This window comes from Ptychodera flava, chromosome 11 (genome assembly GCF_041260155.1).
Source record: "Ptychodera flava strain L36383 chromosome 11, AS_Pfla_20210202, whole genome shotgun sequence".
In the NCBI taxonomy this organism is placed as follows: Eukaryota; Metazoa; Hemichordata; class Enteropneusta; family Ptychoderidae; genus Ptychodera; species Ptychodera flava.
Window position 1 is genome coordinate 13807676 of NC_091938.1, and position 22655 is coordinate 13830330.

At 36.9% G+C, this 22655-nt stretch overlaps 1 protein-coding gene across 1 annotated transcript; it reads left to right on the top strand.

Moving 5' to 3' along the window:
• The first annotated feature begins 154 nt into the window (after nt 1–154).
• Nucleotides 155–16218, top strand: LOC139143556 (transcription initiation factor TFIID subunit 5-like). The gene is made up of 18 exons (XM_070713987.1): nt 155–334; nt 1413–1519; nt 3292–3370; nt 3822–3900; nt 5039–5162; nt 5592–5710; nt 8080–8157; nt 8831–8931; nt 9436–9527; nt 10031–10150; nt 10879–11055; nt 11668–11774; nt 12307–12388; nt 13048–13159; nt 13933–14046; nt 14530–14707; nt 15089–15182; nt 15495–16218. The coding sequence occupies exons 1-18, from the start codon at nt 170–172 to the stop codon at nt 15607–15609; spliced, it is 2043 nt and encodes a 680-aa protein (XP_070570088.1). The 5' UTR covers nt 155–169; the 3' UTR covers nt 15610–16218.
• Nucleotides 16219–22655: the final 6437 nt, after the last annotated feature.

Below are 22655 nucleotides of genomic sequence, written 5' to 3' on the forward strand. Positions count from 1 at the left end.
TCTTTCAATCTAGTTTTGTCATTGTTATATATGTCCTCGATATCTTTTCTATCTCTGAGATAAAGGTTAATAATCTTAGAGAAAATTTAATGAATATCAAATTTTGGAAACAAAGTACAGTGATTTCCGACGAGCGCCGATTTATTTATCCGATTACAGAACAACAAATATGGCGGACAACACTGAAGGACAGCAGCAAACGCCGGGAGGTGGAGTTGTGAAAATGGAAGTCACAGCTCCAACAGCCCATAAGACGCCCGAAACTGATGAAAAATCAATGGATAAACAAACCCTTATGGCCGTTCTGCAGTTTCTAAAGAAAAACAATCTAAAGGTACGAAAAACTAGCGATATACTTTATATATCACCGTACACCATACATTTCTTGTTGTAATATATTTCGCGGTTCAATTCAAAATGATTGGCTGTGAATGTGAGTAACGCCACCTGATATTCGATTTTACAACTCTACATAGATTATTCATTGATTATTAAGCTAAATAGCAAGGAAGTTTCCGTGCAATTTCATGACAAGTGTAACCGCAGTGTTCTTGCTCTGGTTTCAAGTTCGGGAGCAGATCACCTCGAGAGGATGCGCACCTCCGACCCCTGTCCGTTTCGTCCCCAGTAATTCACGCCCTCTTGTTGCTGGTTGCGGAACAATACAACTGAATCATTGATATTACAGCCAACCAACATCCTCTTGCAGAAAGGGGAAATAATCAGGTACAGTCAATGAGGAATGAAATGTGAATTCCTTTCTTCAGAAGCGGTCCTGCAGAAGAGTCTTTCCAGTCTATATAACTGTTGTAATATATTCAGGTTTTATACGTCGAGAGGGGTAGAATGCAAAGCAAAGTGACCAGTGTCTGTGTTCAAATTATATGCGTACAATGGAGGATTTCATTTTTCCTCATCAAAATATAAAAATAATGGCATTTTAACAATTCCCAAAGCCTCACAGTGCAACACTGTTCATCAAAAATGTTTACAAGCATTGGAGATGAACAGATCCTTATGTCATTAAACAATTATTTGATGAAAAGAATTACAAAACTTCTTGGAGAATCATAGCAAGAGATACTGCCACTTGATAGGACTGACATGTAAAGCAGTTACGAATTAATGTTGTCATTTCTATATCTCTGGCCATCTTGACAGCAACACTGGATGATCACAATTTAGTTCAGGAATGCAAAAAAAATTTAGTTCAGGAATGCAAAAGAGTCATTGGTGCCTTTCATTTGTTTGATTTATTGAAGAAAAGTGCACAGTTTATATATTGGTTTTCCTGGACGGTACCCCAACCCCACCCCCAACACCACAATGGAAATTTTCAACTTGAATGAAACCACCAGTAGTCACAGATTGTGGTAACATGCATTTCATGAAGTTTTGATTTGGTTGAATAGGGTACTGAAACTTTGCTGCGTCAGGAGGCCAACATAAGTGCCACAGAAGATGTTGAACCATCTAATACAGAACAAGATGTTTCTTCAGTGCTGTCAGCATATTCTAGGTAAGTCTTAGACTTGGTTCAAGTCGGTGAATTTAAAAAAAATAAAATCATTTATAATAGTTTCTCTTGTGTCTCTCCTATTTCGTACAAACCTATCCGGAATTTGGCAGCTCACGCCAGGTTTTCCCAGCGATTGAATGCGTCACGTTTGAGTCTGCACAGTAGCAGTGTTTCATCCAGGATGGCATCAACAGGGGGAATTTTCCCCCTTTACCAGAAAAGTTAGGGGGATTTCACCAGTTTATGTGTTTTACTTGTATCTCTAAGGTGTGACTGGTACCATTTTATGGGGGGCTGGTCCCCCCTTGACAAATTTCTAGGGGGTGCCAGCATGTCAACAGAGGGGGAATCCCCTGTCGCCGTCTCTAGATGAAACACTGCAGTAGTGAGTTAGTTTCTGCCGGATTCACCGACTTGGGCTTCTTGCAGAGTACAGGCGGTGAGACGGACTGTGTACACAGTGACGTACAGCAAATACAAAATGATTGACCGCCCCCGCCGTTGTTCTGGCCAATAAGAAGAGCGCATGCTAATAAACCTCTGCATGCATTAAAAAGTTTGTTGTCATCTCCGTGCAAAGCTAGACATCGAGTACGTTTTTAATATATCTGGGCGAATAATGGCATCAAGTTCGAACATCAACCGCGTTTTACAACTGATCGGTCGACCATCGCTAATCATGCGAGATTACCAAAGAAAGCTTGTTGAGAGTTACATTGAGGGAAAAGATGTGTTCGTCTGCGCACCAACCGGCAGCGGAAAATCACTGACATACGAAGTCGCCCCACATTGTTTTGATTTCCATCGCTTTGGGCACGTAAGAGAACAGGCTACAACTGTAAGGACGGTGTCTTTTTCCATCCTTGAATAACCGGCGACGATTTTCGCATTTTGCAACATGGGCCCCACAAACAACACAGATATTTTCACGCGTTTTCAGTGATACAACAGAGGTCGTGCTGACTTTTGTGGAAGTGATCGCACTCGACATTTTGTCAACAACGCCATGTGAGTTTTATGCACGTCTCGTTTGGGTCAATATTGGTACATGGTAACTCCTCCCAATGTGTAAAATTTAGTGATGTCATCTTATGAATAATATATGAGTAAAGAAAACGTCATCTCATGAATAATTTATAGCAACGCAGATCGTGCAAGAAAGCCAAGTCTGTGATTCCGGGTGAAACTCCGCTGTATAGCGTTCACTCCACTCATCGCGTTCACCCTACTCATCGCGTCCACTCACGCGCGCGTTTCACATGAAAGCAGAATACAAATCATTGCGTTCACTCCACTCAAACATTCACAAATCACAGACTTGAACCAAGTCTAGGTAAGTCTGTTCATATTACAAGATTTAGCAGTTTTCAGCACCCACAATGTGAGCGCGTAGAGAGCGCATTCAAGCGACAGTTTTTCAGTCTAGAAAATTTGCGCCTTCAACCAAAACTATCAAGCTATTTATCAGACAAATCTTTAGACAGAATCCACAGAGCCTTACAAGTCTAAAGTCCAGCAATGCAGTTATTAAAGTCAATCCTGCACCTCAAGTCCAAATACTGTAAATTCATTTCCTAAAGAGCTACTGAAGTAGCAAATGTTTGAGAAACATATTTTTTATCATATTACTGTACAGAAATTTGTACTTTTGTCGCCACCCAACATTTCCATCCATGCTACTCTGAAAGGAAGTACCAGTCAGATGGCCAGTGTTGTCATCACTGTTTTTCCAAGTGTTCAATTTGTTCCCTCAATGTCTGTTGTATTCACAGTGAAGGTGATCCATCAAAATATGAAGAGTACTACAACAATGTCATTTCATTTGTAGAGTCAGCATTGGACAGATACAAGGTATGTATGTACCAATGGGATGAACAAAATACTGCTGTGAAGAATATAAAATACAAAACGGTACCAAAATGAATAAAAAAGGAACACTACATTGAAAAATGAGATATGAAATTGTTTGATGTTGTCAGCTGAGACTCAAATCCAATTGTCGCATAATATATTAAATAGAAGTTGGCATGATGACAAAAAGTGGTAAATTTGCACAATTTTATAAACAAAGACAGAAAGCGTTCAAATTAAAATAACATGTCACGTATGCTATTCAGTTAGAGGATAAAGTGTGACTTGTGTTTGTAAAACATTGTACGTCTGCATTCACATCAAAGAAACTGTGGTATGATGGTTTTGTAAACACTAGTTCTACTTCATAACATTTAGCGTATGCTTGAATCTCCCAGTAATATGAAACCCTACTACTAAACTTGAACACTTTCCTTGACACTTTTGACAGAGTGAGCTTGCACAGATTCTGTATCCAGTATTCGTCCATATGTATTTGGAATTGGTTTATAATGGACATGAAACAGAAGGTAAGCCAGTTATTTAAGGTAGTATGCACCTCGAAAGTGAAAGACTTAAACTTTTGCTCTAACTTTCCTCAAGGAATCTTTCAATCATTCTCTTTCAAAATCAAGAATAAAAATAGGGGGTCACCATGCAAATTTTGGTACTAGAGAAACAAATTACCCAAGATTTACCGATATTAGAAATTCAAAATGGCCGCCATCCCTGTGTTAACTCTATGGAGAAAAATAAAAATTTTCGAATTTCGAAAAACTTAGCCATGGAAAAGTTTTCTTTCACCAAGAGCTTTAAAATGAACCCCCACATGTGGTATATCAGAAGAGAATTGTAAAAGTTTGAGAGTCCGAATGTCTGTCCCCGAGGTGCGTTCTACCTTAACTGCAAGTTATTGTGTAGTTATTGTCTATTCTTCTGATTAATCCTGATGTGGTTGGTATCAGTGTTCAAGCTTTCATTTGATATGAATACAGAGTTTGCCCTCGAAAATTTTCACCCGATGTCTTGTTTAGTGTAGACTGTATTTAGTAGTGTAGACTATGTGTATAATGTTTGCTTTTAGTGGAAATTTGTGCATTTTTTCCATTCTATTTGAAAATATTTGTCGCGTATGATTTTCACAAGAAAGCATTCAGCCACCACAAGAGGGCGCCACACCCCAGCCACCTGAAATGATAACTTTCCACATTCAACTTATTGTATTCTAGCCAATGTGAAGCCCAGTAAAACAATTTCCTGTATCCAAGACAGGGCCAAATATATTGCAAGTTCAAAGTCAAAGCAGACGGATCTGAACCTTGATCATAAACTTTTGATAATTTGAAAATGGACATTTACATTATTTGACATTAGTTGGAGGAAATATCTGCTGATTGTATTGCAGAAGGTAGTTTGAACTGAAAGTTCACTGAATATTCAATTATATTACCAAGGGTAAAGATCAGTGGACAAGAAAGCATAAAGCATGAATAACTAGTGACGTAGGGAATCTTTAGGGGTAGAGTCACGGATATTGCTAGCCAGAGGCCCCACCATCTTTAACAGCCTCTATAGAAAGAGAGGTTATATGTAAATAGCTTGATTCAGATTAAACCTGTGGCTAGTTCTTGAAGTCAGTGAATTTTATTTTTGGATTTCTTTTTACAGCTCAGTCATTCTTTGATAAGTTCCATGGAATTCAAGAAGAGTACCATCAAGAAGACCTGGTTAAGTTATCCACAGTGACCAAGAAAGAACACATGAAAAGCAATGAACTCATGATAAACTTCAGGTAAAAAGGATACCCATACTTGTTTGATTCAGAGTTTTGAGGCCAATGAAATCAGATTTGTTTGTGGTCATTGCACTCATCACTTTGGGACCAGGTTGTCACATCAGCTGTTTGGCCTTTTTTGGTATTCAACAAAATCATCAAAATAGTATCAACTAATGCACAACCTAAATGATTGACAATATCGCATGAATGAAATTAAAAAACCTGTAGCCACAGATAACAACATGTAAGAATGAAATTTTAAATGGTGAATACATGAACATCACACTTGTGTTGACATATTGAAATAAAACTTTAACTAACTTCTTCCATGGCGAGAAGCCCACAGTATTCCTGCATTGGAATAAAAAAATTGTGTCAGCAAACATAGGGCAGAAATGATGCATTTTTGTAAGTACCTAACAGTTTTCTTGATGAACTTGACAGATCCAGCAAATTCACCATCAAGATGTCCAGGGATTCTTACCAACTTTTAAAAAGACATTTACAAGACAAACAGCAGAGCATTCTATTGGACATCCTACAAGAACACCTATACATTGATGGTAGGTCAAACTCACCAAATAACACAATAGTGTATTGAATCGTTTTATCCTGGTTTGCCCTATTGGGAGATACAATCACACAATGAAAAAAATCAATTGGAGATATAATCCCACAATGAAAAACTGAACAGGTTTACATGTATACACCAAATTTACGTCGCTGAAGGGTTGTGATAGAATTCATTCTCTTTTGCTGTATGTCAACTTGACTGTGACACTGAACTTATGTAGGCATATTAAATCTTTTGTGCTATTTGTAAATTGACAAAAATTTAAAGTATCTTTGAAATCACCATGCTACTTTGAAAGACATGTAAATTTTTCAATGACATGAGGGAATGGCTACTTAATTTTCTAAATAAGAAGTTTGAAAAACTATTTTCAGTCAACGCACCATTTAGTTATTACAATACATTCTTTGCAGACCACAAGTACTTTGTAACCTGTTTCTTGCTCAATCTATTTTGTGGTCCACTGCTCATGTAGAAGTTGTTTACAAACTACATAATATACAATTTTATAACAAACAGGGTTAGCGGTAGGATTTTCAAGTTAGTAGCCACACTTACTGAGTGTGGCTAATTTGGTCCTAATTTTATTAGCCACACGCAACTTTCATTAGCCACACATACTAAATGCTGGTAGAAACATGCTTCAGTCTTCAAGTTTTTGATGTGATACATTCATAAATGCATACACACACTTATATATATATATATATATATATATATATATATATATATATTATATATATATATATATATATATATATATAATTATATATATATATATATATATATATATATATATATACCGTATATGAGATACATGAGACTATACGTTTCTTTTTTCACTGCAAAGGCTACACAGACAGTAGACATGATCTTTAAGTAAACTAAACATTTGTAAAAACACTTTCAGAGATACACAAGACCTTATAAACATTTTTCAAGAACAGTCAAATCATCATTATGTGATTTGGGAAAATTGTTTGACCTCAGACCAAAATAAAATTGAAAAAGAGTAAAATGTTGATGAACATGTTACATCCTCATCTACGGGTATATATACTCTTTTGTTGTTGATTTTGCAAAACCTGTATTGCATTTATGATCAAGATCCCCAATTGGGATAGGATTTCAATAAAGGCTTACTTCACTTTACTTAACATGCCTACCCTAGTAAAACCCAATACAGAAAGGTGACGAGCGTATAATGGATCATTACAGTTAGTAAAATTACTTTTTCCGATCAGAAAAACTATTAAAAAGGTGTTACAACAATGAGACATTGAAGTTCCCGCGAGAGCATGTTAGGAAAATGGCACGTTTTGCCAGTACCTTCATGAATCTGTGTCCCTCCGTACCCCCGTTACCTAAATAGAATAGTCCCACTCCGCACATCGGCCATTGTTATTCTCACTCAAGGCCACGATGCGACGTTGATTTTCCTTCTCTAAATATGCAATTTCATTTGTTTGACGCTATTATCCTTTCATCAGTGAAGAGTTTTTACCGGTGACTATTACAACTTTCACTGCTATGTCGTTGTTTTCACAAGATGTAGACCGTTTGATATTGCAATGTCGACTTGCTTTTATGTGCAGTCAATGCATGCCATGCCAGTTAGTTTACGCTTACTGTTGATCGACAGCATACACGACGCGTACGTCTTTGTTTCACCACGGTCCGGAGGGACTGTGGTTTCACGTTTACTTTTTTCAAGTTATGATTAATGTGGAAATTTCACTAAAATGTCGCTGATCCAGGGATTGTGTAATCATTTGATTTGATACTGCGATATGAAATACTGTGTCAATAAAGCTCGGAATCGTCGCTGAGTTTTGCTGCTTTTGGCTATGGTTGTCTATCTTTAAGTATCAACGTGATCGGAATGCCAGTTCATGGAGATCGAGATTGCGAGAATGTAATTGTAACTGTTTTCTGTATTTTGTCTTCCTTTACAATTTCAACTAAGTGCTTTAAATAAAGTTTTTTTATGTTGTCTTTAGCATATCAGTGGAAAAGCATTAAGATTGGACTGTTTAGTTTTATATCAATTTCGACTATAGAAATCAGCTGTCGCCACGCTTTTGAGATCGTGGCGATTGCCGATGGGTTTTTGTTCGCCACAATCAAGTTTAAGTCGCATTTTGCGACTGTGGCGACCTCTACCGCGAACCCTGAATGAATATTTTCCATGACAAGGATTCATAATCAACTTATTTGCATATTCAAACAATGATCATTAATATAATTTGCATAAATGAATACATTTATTTAGGAAATTGAACATTAGAGTTACAAACAGGCAGAAAGTAGACACAGAAGAGCTTTGATACCAATCATGCTATGTTTATTACTTGACAGTGTTTGACGGTTTACCAAGAAGTAAACAGCAAATAGACGCTACTGCCGGTGCTATGACTGGTGCTGCCAGGAGGGAAGGTGAGACATCTGCAAAACAATTGTTGAAAGTCTAGCGTAATGATGTATTGTCATTCATTCAGTGAAGTGTCCCTGAATATGCAAATGCTGGGACATCATTACTCCTTTTCCTGCCAGACAGTATCATTTCCCCATCAGCAAAGTCAGTAAAAAGTGGTATTGAGCCAAAACATGACGTATTTTCACCCACTTGGCTTGGTCTGTTATAGCATCTTTAGTCCAAAAAAATCAAGTTTACAGTATTTACTTTTCAACAGCTTTCAAATGTACAGTATTATGTTAAAATACACCGTATGGAATATGTTGTGTTTCATTAATTTAAACCATCTTGACCTGGCGGTGAAATATGGACTTGGCAGGAAAAGGGTTAATGGGCAGTGAATTTGATTTTGGTGTATGAGTGTTATATACCACTGTCCAGGGACAGCAAACAACTCAAGGTGCACCTTAAGAACACTGAACCAAATTGTCATTATGAAAGCAATAGAGTTTACTTAGGGGGCCCTCCCATAGCTGTTTCAAACAACTGGACCTCGTAGGATTATGTTGAATAGTAAAATTAATCAGTATGGGTGCAGTCTTGTTCAGTCTTGCCCATTTACCTATGTTTTCTATGAGAATGTATCCATTTAAAATTATCACACTGTAACTTGTCTATCATTTTGCTTCTCAGCTAACAAAACCAAGGTGTTTTATGGATTGCTAAAAGAACCAGACATCAATCTGCCAATTGAAGAAGACGATGATGTTGGAGAAGGTGATGATAAACCAAAGGTAATGTCTTCATTTTCTAGGGATGAAACTGATCTCTCATTCTGTGAATCAGCACACAGACAGTTAGCTGTATTCACATAGGCTGTTTAAGAAAATAATATGTCAGTGTGTTTTACAGAGCCTTGTAGTACACTGCATTTTACTGCCAAGTACTACACATTATCTTTCACTAGGCCGTACTCACTCTTATAACAATGTGTACATATGTATACCAGTCTACAACGCTATTCGCCTTACACACAGCCCAATACTCATCCAGACAACACTGTCATACATACATACACTGAATTATTTTGTACCACAAGTGTTTCACACCTGTAAAAGTGTATGTATACAACTGTCTTCAAGAAATATCAGCTGACTTTCCAGTCTCAAAATTCAAGGTATTCCTCTGTTTAATTTTAGTAGTACAAATATGATGAGAATAGCTCTCATTCAAGAAAGTATGCATTTTCATTACAATCAACATAGTTGTGATTTTTTCCTCTACTTCGTATTTTACAGAAAAAGAAAGTGAAGAAAGACTCACAGATGGGCAAAAAGAACAAACCTGACCCAAATGCACCGCCACAAAATAGAATACCACTGCCAGAATTGTAAGTAATATTTATGCATGCCAGTCCTACCTCTCAATACATTTCTAAAAATTTGAAACAATTTACTGCCCTGTCTAATTTTCACCATTGAAGTTGTACATATTATATCACACCATGTAAGAGATATGAAGACATTGGACCAACCATGTATGAATAAAGAAACTTTCGTGAAGTGCAGATAAGAAACATGTCCAGTTATTCAACATTTGCCATCAGTAATATGTAATTCTTGTCAAAATTTATAATAACTCTGAAATATGCCATCATGTTGAGAAAAGATGTGTTTACATTTCTAATAATATAGTCCGGAGACCATTGCAATTTCTCACCTGTTCACCCCAGTTCCCCAATAAATCAACAATCACCATTTGATAACAATGGGTTTTTAGCCAAACCATGGCGGTGATAGGGTTAAGTCACCATGGAACATTGTGCATATTTCCAGAGCCGACCCAACATTTCCTTGACCAATTTCTTGTTTAATGTTTCATCTTTCATTTCAGACGGGACATCGACAAAATGGAGAAGGCACTTGCCTTGAGAGAAACAATGAAAAGAGTCAAAGTTGGGTCTGATAATATGCCATCTATATGCTTCTATACATTCCTAAATACAAATCATGGGTGAGTTGTTTTACATTATATGCCAGTTTTCCATTCATAATTGTATGTTGTTGAAACTTTCACTGTCCAGTATTCACAAGAAAAAGGTTCAAGCTCATTTTTTTGTTGAGATCCTTCTTCAGAGAAACATTCAAGCGTTTGTTCTAGAAGTAAAAGATGTGCCACATCAAACCTTCATCAGTGTACAGTTTTCCAGTGGTTTACATCAAGGGCTCAGTAGAGTTTGGAAATTTGTTTGAAATACTTCTAGCACTATTCTAGAGAAAGAGGTTATATTGTACTCCTAATTTTGAACAAGTTGTGCTTATTATGAGCTTGTGATGCCTTCAAAAATATGAGAATTTTGAAGTTAAAAAACTGTTTCAAATAAATAAGTACAGTTTTGATATTTCCAAAGCAAAATGTATGTCCTCAGTCAGAGTATTTGCAGCCATTCAACAGAAGATATATTGATGATGTGTTTTTTTGTCCTCAAAATTAGCATACTAGAAATTAAATTCATCTTATAATTCCAAACTGTATTCCTCAGGAGAGAAAAGATTAATGTTAATGGTTACCATGCATATAGATTGACTCGTTTATAAATTTCTGTCATGGTGTGATCATAGACTCTAGAGAAGACGTTTCTCTAAGGTCTTTGGTGTGATTCTTTCACAAGATACGAGAGAGCACTCCGACAATGGTGTTGCATACATATTTCCATTCATATCCAATATTTTTTTTCACAGAGTATCCAGTGTGGAGGTCTCTGAAGATTCAAGTCTAATGGCCGTAGGCTTTGCAGATTCCCAAGTCCGTGTGTGGCCACTGACGCCCAAAAAGTTACGATGTGTCAAAGAAGCGGATGAGTTGATGGCCATTGATAAGGATGCAGATGATGTCTTGGAGAGAATCATGGATGACAGGTAGAACAAAAGACCAAAGTTACAATCTTATGTTCAAGGTCACTTTAGGTATTTTTGTTTCATATCAGCATTATGCCTCAAAAAGGAAAGATTTTGCGTTTCATCATCATGTGTATTGATCTAGACTAGCCCCATCAACCTTCATTTCTTCATGTTCACTTGAAAAACTAAAATGTAAGAAAATGGCAGTGTTTTACGCATCCACAGTAATTATTACATTTATTATCTGTAGGATCACATGCACACAACATATAGTTGTGAACGGTGAAATTATCACACCAGCATTTGCCAGATGTGAAAATTACCATTGTGTGTAAACATTTCTGATTCATTTTAATGTCAGAAAGTGGATCTCAGTTCATGAGATAAAAAAAAATGAAAATAAAACCAAAGACCATGTTGCCACATCATTGTAGGAGACCCAGGATGAGGACAAACCTATTATTATTTATTGGCCTTTCATGAAAATCACCGGTCAATGCAGCCAAGTTTGTCAAATATCTACTGGAGCCAAACACAGTATTGTTAAAATCTAGACAGTAAATATTGTAAAACATAAACAAAATTAAGTATGTTAAAAATTTGTATGTCATTTATTTCTGTAATGAACAGAAGTGCAACTGATAGTAGAACATTACTGGGCCACAGCGGACCTGTGAATGCTACAAGCTTTAGTCCAGACAGGAGTATGCTACTGTCATGCTCAGAGGATGGAACAGGTAGGCAAAACTAGCAATCTTTAATCCCTCACCTTTCAAACTTTTCCCTATTCTCATCGTCTTCTCAGGCCTGTTTTGGTCTGTACAAACAAGAAAAGGGTCAAGAGATAGCTGCATTTATCATGCATAATTTGTTTGTAGGTTTTATATGCGCACATCTCATTGTACAGAGACTATCAATATAAAATTTTAACCATATGTTGATTGTTTTGAAATGCAAAGTGAACCGTAAATTGATTGGCTGACACAGACCAGTTTACAGCACTGTCAGCCAATCAGCTGTTGCATTTCAAAGCATTACTCCACCCCCTGCCCTGTATGTTTAAACATACTATGGTGAAAAGTAGGGTAGTGCAAAACATATCATAGGAAGATTGAATTAATTTTCACCATTTTAATTGTAGCATGTATTGTTCTAAAATATTTTTGTGTGAAAATATGAAGAATTTGTTTAAATATTACAAAAGGTAATTGTATCATGACATTTCTCACCAGGTTCCTCTGAATAAAAATATAAGTTTTTAATTTGCAGTTCGGTTATGGAGTCTTCAAATGTATGTGAATTTAGTGTGTTACAAAGGCCATAACTATCCAGTATGGGATGCACAGTTTGCGTAAGTTAGCTTCTGTGTCTTGTATCCGTGAACTGACAACTTATATTTAATCACATACCAGAAATGTGTTTACTGCAAATTACTTCAGTATGTACAGAAGTGAATGCATTTAAATTGTGTCTGAACGACTCTGATGACAAGTGCACCGAGGAGAGAATGTGTCATAAACATCATCAACAGAATTTAGTCTCTGATCCAATAGGGACTTGTCACATGAAGAGGAACATAAAGATGTACCTACTTGTTGAAAATGAATCGCATACACAGCCATATTCCCAATGCCACATTACTGTTGTGATCACGGTGGGTCTACACTCTAAACTTGGGCTGCATTTGCCTGATGACCACTCATCTGGCTGTTCATCTTTCCCTTCCCTGTGTTTTAATTCAACAACTACCCAAGAGTAGGTTTGTGGCAAAGTGTTTCCGGATGGGGAATGGGGTTGGATGGATCAAACTTTGAATTGTCAGGCCTGAAAACAACTAGCTTTCAATGTCTGTGGTTTAAAAATTGGTTTTCTTTGTTTTACCTCAATCTTATATCACATTTGAAGATTGTAAAGATTAGTATATTTCTCTACTAGAAATATGTCAGCGTGACTTTGGTTCTATCATATGTATTTTTGTTCATTCTGTACCTCTTCGTAAAACTTGCACAGCCCATATGGATATTACTTTGTGTCAGCTGGACATGACAAAACAGCCAGACTTTGGGCAACAGAAAACCACCAGCCTCTCAGGATATTCTCAGGGCATCTCTCTGATGTAGATGTAAGTAAACGATAACACAAGTGAATTGCGTCACCTAAATCCCAACATTTAGGGGAAAAAAGTGTATCACATACCTGTAGAAAAGATTCAATGGTGCATTTGATCTGACTGGCTCCTGTTGTAAGTCTCATTTGAGTGAAGGGAATTCATCTTTATGGTTTTACTTTTTGATATTTTGTTTTATGTCAGTCCACTCATGGAAAGGTGGGCAACAGGCTACGAAAATGTATTTATTAATTCAAATGTTAGGTTTTAGAAGGACATGTGGTTCTGGAGATGGTTGGGGTCCACTCTGAGCCAAAACGTATTTGGTATACATGTTTCCTTATTAGATACAGGGTAACATACAATGAAAACTTTGAAAATGCCCAATTTTCTCATGAACCAACATATGAAGCTGAAGGTGACTGTCATAATGTAGTGTTGTATTTCACTTTTTATGTCTCATTGTAGTCTGTATTTGAAATGTTTTGTTGCAATCTAAGTGTTGGTAATATTATCCATGACAAAGCCTTAACAATACCGTAATTTTACAAAAAGATAAGCCATCCATCAATCAGAGTGTCATAATCTGTTACCCATAGGATTTTGCTCTACCTCACAACAAAGTAGCAGAAAGAGACAATGGTAAACACTGTATTTGGAAGATCAATTCTGTCCTTGTTGTGAAAGTTTATGGAGTAGATAGCATGTTTATGTAAGATTAAAATTCATATACAATAGACATGTATATCATTTTCTTATGTTCAACTTGATTATTTTTTTTATTTCAGTGCGTGAGATTTCACCCAAATTCAAATTATATAGCAACTGGTTCAAGTGACAGGACATGCAGACTCTGGGATGTACACACTGGCAACTGTGTCAGGGTTCTTACAGGACACAAGGTATGTCATAGCCTAGCTGAACAAATATCTTTGTCATTATGGTATCTCAATGTTTTTCATTGTTTCAGCCCTCTGTCAGCTGTATGGAGCTGGTGTAGTTTTCAAACAGAGGAAAGATAGAAGGTATCTATGTAGGTGTCGCAAGAGCTGACACTTCTGTGCAGTGTGTATGTTATCAACAATGGATATGCCACATAATCTTGCTATGTCATAGTTTCTGTAGATGTGATCACTGCTTTACAGCCACAGTGTACAGAAAATGTATTCATTCATTACTGATAATTTTGACAACTACCGTACTTCAAAGGTTTTGAAGAAGCACATTTTTTTTTTCTGTAACGGAGTTGGACACCTCCAGACTGAAATCGGGATAAATAATGTAAGCTGCAAAATGTGTACAATCATTGAATTTAGAATTCTGAACATGGCAGGTAACAGTCGTGAATGGCTGCCCATCTCACATATATTAATTTCCACCAACAGGGGCCAATTCACTCAATAGCTTTCTCACCAGACGGTAAACACATAGCTACAGCTGGGATAGACAAGACAATACTATTATGGGATATAGGACATGGCACTCTCATTGGAAGGTTAAAAGGACACACAGACACTGTGTACTCTCTGTCTTTCAGCAAAGATGGCACTGTGTTGGCATCAGGTGAGAATACTACAGACAATGGAAAACTCTGTCATTTGTAATAGCACATACAGTAATCCTTTCACAGCATGGGATATGTAACTTTGCTCATAAAATTGTTTGTTGTATCAATTTCTTTCAATAAAAGCTATTGATATCCAGAACGTCGGTCCTCGATTGATCGCTGATAATACTAGTATTACAATGGTCTGCCAAAAATTTGATGTCAGTTGGGACGTGACAGCGTCCTCAAGCAGTGGAACTTCCAGCTGTCAGTGTGCCATATAAGTAGTTTAAATTTTGTGAAGTGAGATTTCAATATGAAATTAAAATCCATCATCTTAAGTACTGTTTCTGGTTCAGTGTAAGTTATCGTAATTGTAATGTTCTGATTGTTCACAGGTGGAATCGATAACACAGTTAAGTTATGGGACGTCAATAAGGCATTTGGTGAAGTGGACACTGATGAAATCACCAATTCAACTCACATTACACTGTAAGTAAATACCAGATGTCACCTCTACTGTAATTGAAGTTTTGAAAAATTTACATTTATACTGTTTTAAGGTAGTTGGCGCCTCGAAAAATTTGTTCAAACTTTTCTCATCAAATTTTCAACCATTCTCTTTCTAAATCGACAATAAAAATCAGGGGTCACCTTGCAAATTCTGGTACTAGAGAATGTTTATCGATATTTGAAATTCAAAATGGCTGCCATCCCCGTGTTATCTCCATGAGGGAAATAAAATGACATCAAATTACTAATGAAGTTTACAGTAAAAGATTCCATCTTGTCTGTGTTTTACAGGTCAGAAAATACCAACTATCTACTGGACTCCTATCCAACAAAGTCTACTCCAGTTCTTCACGTCCACTTCACACGAAAGAATCTTCTCCTAGCAGCTGGTGCATATTCAGCGTAGCACACTACTGCATGGTCACAGTTATGTCTTGAGAGATTTATTAACTCCTAGACTTACTTACTTTTGAAGTCAGTAGCTACTTTGACAAGGTGTGTCTTTAACCCTGTCACTTTCATGGTTTGGACCAAACCCATTGTTATCAATGTGATTGTGGACTTGTGTACAGAAAATTGGCCTGGGGTAAAGTGAGGGATAAACAGGTTGAACCATTACTCCCAGTTCCAGGTTTGTGAATTTGACCACATCAAAGTTGAAAATGGAGCACATGTGGTGCCTTCACGGTCAAAGACATTATTGGTTTTCAAAAGTGTTACCTAACCTCTAAAATGGTAGACAGTTGACTTCAATGGGAAAGTCATCATTTTTTAGCTCCCATAGCCATATGTATATATGGCAATGGAAGCTATTCTTATAGGCTAGTGAAATGTCTGTATGTATGTATGTCTGTATGTCTGTATGTCTGTGTGTCTGTATGTATGTATGTCTGTATGTCTGTCCGTCAACATCAAAAACTCCAAAACCGCTGTACATTTCATCTTGATATTTGGTGTGTACATGGATGATGGGCTGTAGATGAGATTTGTGTCAAATGAAGTTGTCATTGCCAAAAATATGCAAATTAAGTGAAAAAATGTAAAAACGTCAAAATGAAAAAACTCAATAACCACTGAGCAGATTACATGAAAAATTAGCATGTAAGTACTTGGGCTGACATGAAATGATTGTGCACATCTTGGGTCAGTATCTTGGACTTGCTATTTTTCATGAATTTTTTTGTAATTTTCTCCCATTTTTGGTCAAAAAATCTCCTGCTCTGAAACCACAAGTCCGATTGATTTGAAACTTGGTATGGAAGTGCATAGGAGTGACCTTTCCCAAATTTGGGCAAATCGTGGTGAAATTTGCATATTTTTAGTTTACACGTCCATAGACTCCCATGTATAAGGCAGATCTCCATAGACTGCCATGTATAAGGCCACGAAAAATAAAAATTTAGTTTCTCATCGTATTCATATTGCAAAAAGGATGCAGTGACACAATTTTTAGTCCCCACGGATGAAGTCCAGTGAGCTTATAGATTGGGTCATGTCCGTCTGTTCGTCCATCCGTGAGTCCATCCGTTCACGCATATATCTCGGATTTGTACCTCATTAATTATGCACATATCTAATTTTGAGTGAGCCAATAGAGCTAGAGGTCTGATTTTTGGTATATAGGGATAACTTAGCAATACAATTTTTTTGACAAAATGTCACGTGACCTCGGTGACCTTTGACCTCAAATATACATATTTGTCCATAACTCAGTAACCACAAGTGCTACAGCCTTCATGTATGGTATGATGGGACACCTTATGACGCCACATATTGCACCTCATTAATTATGCGCATATCTAATTTTGAGCGAGCCAATAGAGCTAGAGGTCTGATTTTTGGTATATAGGGATAACTTAGCAATACAATTTTTTTGACAAAATGTCAGGTGACCTCGGTGACCTTTGACCTCAAATATACATATTTGTCCATAACTCAGTAACCACAAGTGCTACAGCCTTCATGTATGGTATGATGGGACACCTTATGACGCCACATATTGTACCTCATTAATTATGCGCATATCTAATTTTGAGCGAGCCAATAGAGCTAGAGGTCTGATTTTTGGTATATAGGGATAACTTAGCAAAACAATTTTTTTGACAAAATGTCACGTGACCTCGGTGACCTTTGACCTAAAATATACATATTTGTCCATAACTCAGTAACCACAAGTGCTACAGCCTTCATGTATGGTATGATGGGACACCTTATGACGCCACATATTGTACCTCATTAATTATGTGCATATCTAATTTTGAGCGAGCCAATAGAGCTAGAGGTCTGATTTTTGGTATATAGGGATAACTTAGCAATACAATTTTTTTGACAAAATGTCACGTGACCTTGGTGACCTTTGACCTCAAATATACATATTTTTATTTTTTATTTTTTTTTAGATTATTTGTCCATAACTCAGTCCATAAGGTAACCACAAGTGCTACACCCTTCATGTATGGTATGATGGGACAGCTTATGACGCCACATATTGTACCTCATTAATTATGCGCATATCTAATTTTGAGCGAGCCAATAGAGCTAGAGGTCTGATTTTTGGTATATAGGGATAACTTAGCAAAACAATTTTTTTGACAAAATGTCACGTGACCTCGGTGACCTTTGACCTCAAATATACATATTTTTCCATAACTCTGTAACCACAAGTGCTACACCCTTCATGTTTGGTATGATTGGACACCTTATGACGCCACATACTGTACCTCAATAATTATGCGCATATCTCATTTTGAGAGAGCCAATAGAGCTGGATGTCTGATTTTTGGTATATAGGGATAACTATAGGAGAAAAATTTTTTGACCAAATGTCATGTGACCTCGATGACCTTTACCTAAAATATATGTTGATGTCAATAAATAAGTAACCACAAGTGCTATGTCCTTTGTATTTAGTAGGATGGGAGACCTTATGACAACACACGCTTTACCTCATTAATTATGTACACATCTAATTCTGGGCAAGCGAATAGAGCTAGAGATCTGATTTTTTGGCATATAGGGATTAATTAGCAATATAATTTTTTTTTTCAAAATGTCATGTGACCTCGATGACCTTTGACCTTGATTATACAGATATATATGCATATCTCAGTAACCACAAGTTCTATACCCTCCAATTTGATAGGATATTAGACCCTAAGATGTCACATCTTGTACCTCATTTATAATGCGCATATGTATTTCTTGGCTGGCCAATACTGCTAGAGGTCTGATCTTTTTTCCCGATTTAGAACCATAACTTAGACATGCCTCATGTGTTTCAAATTGGGAACAACGACATATATCTTGTTCACATTGGCAACCCAACTGAAATTTGGGCCGACGCAAAATAATTGTCCTTTTGGATTAAATTTGGTCCGTGTCCACACCTACCGGTACCAGAATTAGGGCCGACGTAACTTTACCTTCCTTTGTGACCTCTGACCTGTCAAAGTTCAAAATGGCGTATTTGAATATGGCACGCTGTTTCTACTGTTCATGATTTTCCTGTGTTTTTACGCACAAGAAGGGCAAATATGACTACCACTCACCCTTTTAATCATCGAAGAGATCTTCACCATTTATTGGATGAGCATATGGTATATATAAGACCGCGGTGGAGAAATAACCAGTGCGCGGCATTTTTGACATGCCTCTCTAGTCTATTACGTGCACTGTGGAATCGAATGACATGGTCTCGTTTGCGGAACAAAGGTTGGTGGGAAGTTCAGCGTACATGGGATGATATTAAAATGTAAAGACTGGATTGAAAACTTTCGATAGGTGTAAACTTTAGTTTCAAACGTCGTTTGTTTTGTGCGAATAGGGTGACTAGTTCAACTTCGATCCATAGCGGAGGCCTGGTCAACTGGGACCAGGGCCGACGTAACGTGTCCACACTGGCGATTTGCGTCGGACCAAATTTTGCGTCGGCCCTGAGTCGGCCCTGAACCCCCCTTCTAACCGGGACCAAACTGAGTCGGCCCAGGGCCGACTCAGCGTGTCCACATTGGTTTTTTACGTCGGCCCCGGCCCTGGTCGGGACCTGGGCCGACGCAAAGTCGTCAATCTGAACGTACCAATAGACGTATGTGCCCATAGATCCCAACATATACACTCCAGTGATACTTCTTAATGACCACATTTTCCTGCCCCATCAAGACTAATACTCCTATTACAAGTGGGGACTATGTCATTGTAAATGACTTGTTGAGTTAATGGTTGTATCACAGTATTCGATATATCTAATTCTGTATTTTTCCATTTTATATTCTGAATAATTACATTAAACATATTTCACTGTCTCCAGTACATTTCATTTAAGTATTTTCACTTCATGCACTTTATCCATTTCACACATGTTCAAATATCTGACCAGAGAACAAACACTAAATAGTCCAGGATGGGAGCTACAGTGTCATTGACGCAATTTTTTTATTTATTATTCACTGACAATAAAAAGTTTTGATTCCAAATCATGGGAGAATAGAGGAGCCCTCAAATTTGTCATCCTTGACATTTGAATGTAAAAGGAATCTTAAAGTCTGGTTTGGCAATCTCATCCTGCTGTGCAAAATGTTATGCAAAGTTGCATTGAAATCGATTTCAAATGAATTCTAGTGATGGTATATCAATGCTATTCTTTGTTCTGATCACCAGATGAGCCACCATGCTGGCTATACTGTGAACATGAAGTGAGTCAGTCTTCTTAAAGATTCTTTTGTCTGGCTCACAAAGTTGCTGTCATTTCTTGTATGTACTGTGTTATATGTCTGCCACTGCAAAGTCTTCAACTCGATTTTAAAATTCTGGACATTTCTGTGCATCAGCTCTGTACCAGTAAATCCAATATATAAAATTTTCTTTTCTGGATTCAGAGGGGCATGTTAATATGGCTAAGAGGGCACACTGGTCAGACACTATTATCAGTGTTTTTGTTAGGATGGCAAGCCATTGAATTTTGCTGTGGTTGTACTTGTTTTACCAATGTAGCCATATTTGAAGACAGTAGTGATGGTCCCAGGATTCTTAGACCAGTATGTTCAAAACTTTTGTTCAAAAACTGTTTTTATGTAACATATTCTAGTGCAGTAAGAAAGTATATTTGTTGACTTTGGAAAGCTATTTTTTACATAGTAATAATAAACCAAGTTTATGTCAAGAACTAAGTTTTCGACATCATGGGTTTTCAAGCCAACAGAGTAATTATCATATACCTCAAGCCACATTCCTGTGTAATGCTATGGGGAAAAGCATCCTCACTTTTGTGCATTAATTTGCCATATCATGGCCAGGCACACTTAGTCTAAATATGGGCAATAGCGTGCATTTCTGAACTACTTTCATTCCGGTCTCTACACACATTGCTCTCTACAAACATGCCATTCCTGCACAAACTAGTGTGAGATTCGAAAAATGTCTCTTTATCTGATTGTAGAGGTTACAGTGAAGCTGGCAACAGCAGTTGATTTTCCTGTTGAAATCATGATACCGATGATCTCTGCTTTTTTTGAAAGATGATATATATATATATATATATATATATATATATATATAATGCATTTTTGAAAGATGATATATCTGAGGATTGCAGGATACATGAAACTTAAGCAATAGATTTCATCAGTTTGTACTTGAAAAAATCTGTTTATATATATATATATATATATATATATATATATATAATATCAGATTGAGTACAATTGTGCAATGCTACATTAGCCGATCTGTTAACTGCAAGAAAAGTGAAAGATTCTAAAAGTAGTTACACCACAGTACTATCATATGTCAGAAAACAATATCAATGTAAGGGGATACCTTTCAAAATGATAGCTGTTTTGATTCAAACAATCTGCAAAATACATAAAGAATCATAGTTAATGGCATTTCAAAACAAATTTGAACTCACAGCTTCATCTTACTTTGACCCATGCTGACTTGCTTGAGAAATAATTTAGAGTTCTGGTAGAAGTCTCAACAAGGGATTATACTCCAACTATGGAGTGTTGAAGATTCAACAGAGAGTGACGACAGATCACTGTGACACATACAAAGTCAACCAAATGCAAAGCAAACCACCAGGAAAAGTAAGTAGAGATAGTCAACCAAATGCATAAGGAACTACCAGGAAAAGTAATTAGAGAGTCAATGCTTTGGTAGTGACACTTATGTCTTCAACTGTGTAATTTCTGACTATAATCCGTTTCTGCTGCTTGCGATTGGAGTCGGATTTGCCAACTCGCAGGGAAAAGGGGATAACAGGTAAAATAGAGTGAATTACCCTTCTTCTGTATTAAGATTTTGTTATTCAAACAAAGTCCAGGTAAAATAAATTTGAAGCAGACAAACATCACAAACTGACTGATGTGTGAGACAAATGTATTTGCTACACAAACAGAGAATAAAAAAGCAGCCTTGACCCTCTTTCCATCATCTGATTACCGTCTAGACGTACAGATAATTGGGCATGGCAAAACAAAACAGAAATACAGTTAATTATGCTCTTGTTCAATTGATATTTCCATGGTACTCTGTTGAATCATGCTGTGCCAAGTGTCTATTTTTTGTAGTACTCTATATTAAAGTGACAAACCATTTTCTAATGATAATTAAAAATATACATTGTTATAGCCATTTGGAATCTTAAGACGTTGAGTCTGTTGAGATTGCATACATACCTGATACAAACACAACACAAACTTAAGAATGCAATTTACATTATACTTTTGTTGTCTCGCTGTTTGTATAATATTAATATCTCTACTAGCAAGATAAATTGCCAGTGCAGTGGGGCTTTCATGTTCAACTATGACAGAGCAAACTCTGTACCTGACCATTCTGTTCGATGTCAATGTGTCATTTGCTGTTCGTAATCTTGCATTGTATTCTGGGTCTTATCTGTGGGCATGCACTGTTAGTCCCTACAGACGAAGTTAATTAGGTTCCATCTATCCGTCCATGCAGATATTGCAGACATGCCTGAGCAAATTCCTTTCAAACTTGGTACATGGAAAATTCATTATGATACATATGCTTTGAAACTTCATACTATTGATACAGTGGTTCCAATCGGGTTCAAACTCACAACGTATGGCACCCAGTAACCTAGCTGAAAAGCCACAGACAAAACCGCTCGGCCAAATCCCCAATCTCAAAAAGATTGGTTCAATAATTGAGCTTAGTTGTTACAATTTTGGTGATCCTAGGGTTGTCTTCTGTTTGATTTGTCAAAATTGTGGTGAAATTTTGATATTTGTATTGGAGCAATTTTTCTCATTTTGGTCAAAAATTAATTTTCTCCGAATTGAATGTTCTGATTGCTTTGAAACTTGGTATGCATGTACCTATAGTGGCAACCTTAGTTGTCAAATTGTGGTGAAAATTTCATATTTGTATTTTTGGGGCAATTGTTCCCATTTTGGTCAAAAAGTCATTTTCTCTGAAATTGCTTGTCCG

Coding starts and splice junctions, on each gene's coding strand:
- LOC139143556 (XM_070713987.1), top strand. CDS start 170: ATGGCGGACAACACTGAAGGACAGCAGCAAACGCCGGGAGGTGGAGTT. Junction 3,901..5,038: donor TAATGGACATGAAACAGAAG/GTAAGCCAGTTA, acceptor TTCTTTTTACAG/CTCAGTCATTCTTTGATAAG. Junction 11,056..11,667: donor GAGAGAATCATGGATGACAG/GTAGAACAAAAG, acceptor TGTAATGAACAG/AAGTGCAACTGATAGTAGAA.